General features: G+C 37.4%; 1 protein-coding gene across 1 annotated transcript; it reads left to right on the forward strand.

Annotated features, from left to right (window-relative positions):
- Positions 1 to 247: 247 nt before the first annotated feature.
- LOC108673051 (myb-like protein X) lies at positions 248 to 763 on the forward strand. The gene is given in 2 exon segments (XM_018160830.1): positions 248 to 331; positions 545 to 763. Coding segments are annotated over 2 exon segments (303 nt in total).
- Positions 764 to 1,174: the final 411 nt, after the last annotated feature.

Below are 1,174 nucleotides of genomic sequence, written 5' to 3' on the forward strand. Positions count from 1 at the left end.
TAAACGTGTTATCTTAACGTGCTGGTATCTCAACTTGCTGTTATCTTAACGTACTGTTATCTTAACGTACTGTTATCTTAACGTGCTGCTATCTTAACGTGTTGTTATCTTAACTTGCTGTTATCTTAACTTGCTGTTATCTTAACGTGTTGTTATCTTTCCGTGCTGCTATCCTAACTTGTTGTTATCTTAACGTGCTGTTGTCTTAACGTNCATACCCATCCATCTGTCTCTTATACACATCTAGATGTGTATAAGAGACAGGGATAAAGTAAGGGAGGATAAAGTGAGGGAGGATAAAGGGAGGGAGGATAAAGGGAGGGAAGATAAAGTGAGGTAGAATAAAGTGAGGTAGGATAAAGTGAGGGAGGATAATGGGAGGGAGGATAAAGGGAGGGAGGATAAAGGGAGGGAGGATAAAGGGAGGGAGGATAAAGTGAGGGAGGGTTAAGTGAGGGATGAAGTGAGGGAGGATAAAGTGAGGGATGAAGTGAGGGAGGATAAAGTTAGGTAGGATAAAGTGAGGGAGGATAAAGTGATGGAGGATAAAGTGAGGAAGGATAAAGTGAGGGAGAATAAAGTGAGGGAGGATAAAGTGAGGGAGGATAAAGTGAGGGAGGATAAAGTGAGGGAGGATAAAGTGAGGTAGGATAAAGTGAGGTAGGATAAAGTGAGGGAGGATAAAGTGAGGGAGGATAAAGTGAGGGATGAAGTGGGGGAGGATAAAGTGGGGGATGAAGTGGGTGATGGAGTGAGGGATTAAATGGGTATGGGAAAAAGAAATTTAAATTTCTCAGCTTATCAGTGATAAGTAAGTGACACTTCCATGCATAGTGTCACTTACTTATATAATTGTATAGTGTCACCATGTCTATAATTGTATTACACTAAAAAAATATTGTTAAATATTAGTTAAATATAAATTTTAGTTAAATAAAAATATTAGTTAAAGGCTAATTATAGTTATTTTCATTATTATTTTTTGTGATTCCTTCCGTAAGTATGTCGCAGCTAAAATTTGATATTCATCTTGAGTGATCAGCTTCTATATTAGACTGACAGTTCAAAAAGTCGAATTAATTTGATTGAAAATTTTAAGGTAACATAACCACCCTGGACGCAATATTGAAGTTCATTTCAATTAACACGTTTATGTAAACAGTCTTCGTGAACC

This window comes from Hyalella azteca, unplaced genomic scaffold (assembly GCF_000764305.2).
Source record: "Hyalella azteca isolate HAZT.00-mixed unplaced genomic scaffold, Hazt_2.0.2 contig12785, whole genome shotgun sequence".
Classification (NCBI taxonomy): Eukaryota; Metazoa; Arthropoda; class Malacostraca; order Amphipoda; family Hyalellidae; genus Hyalella; species Hyalella azteca.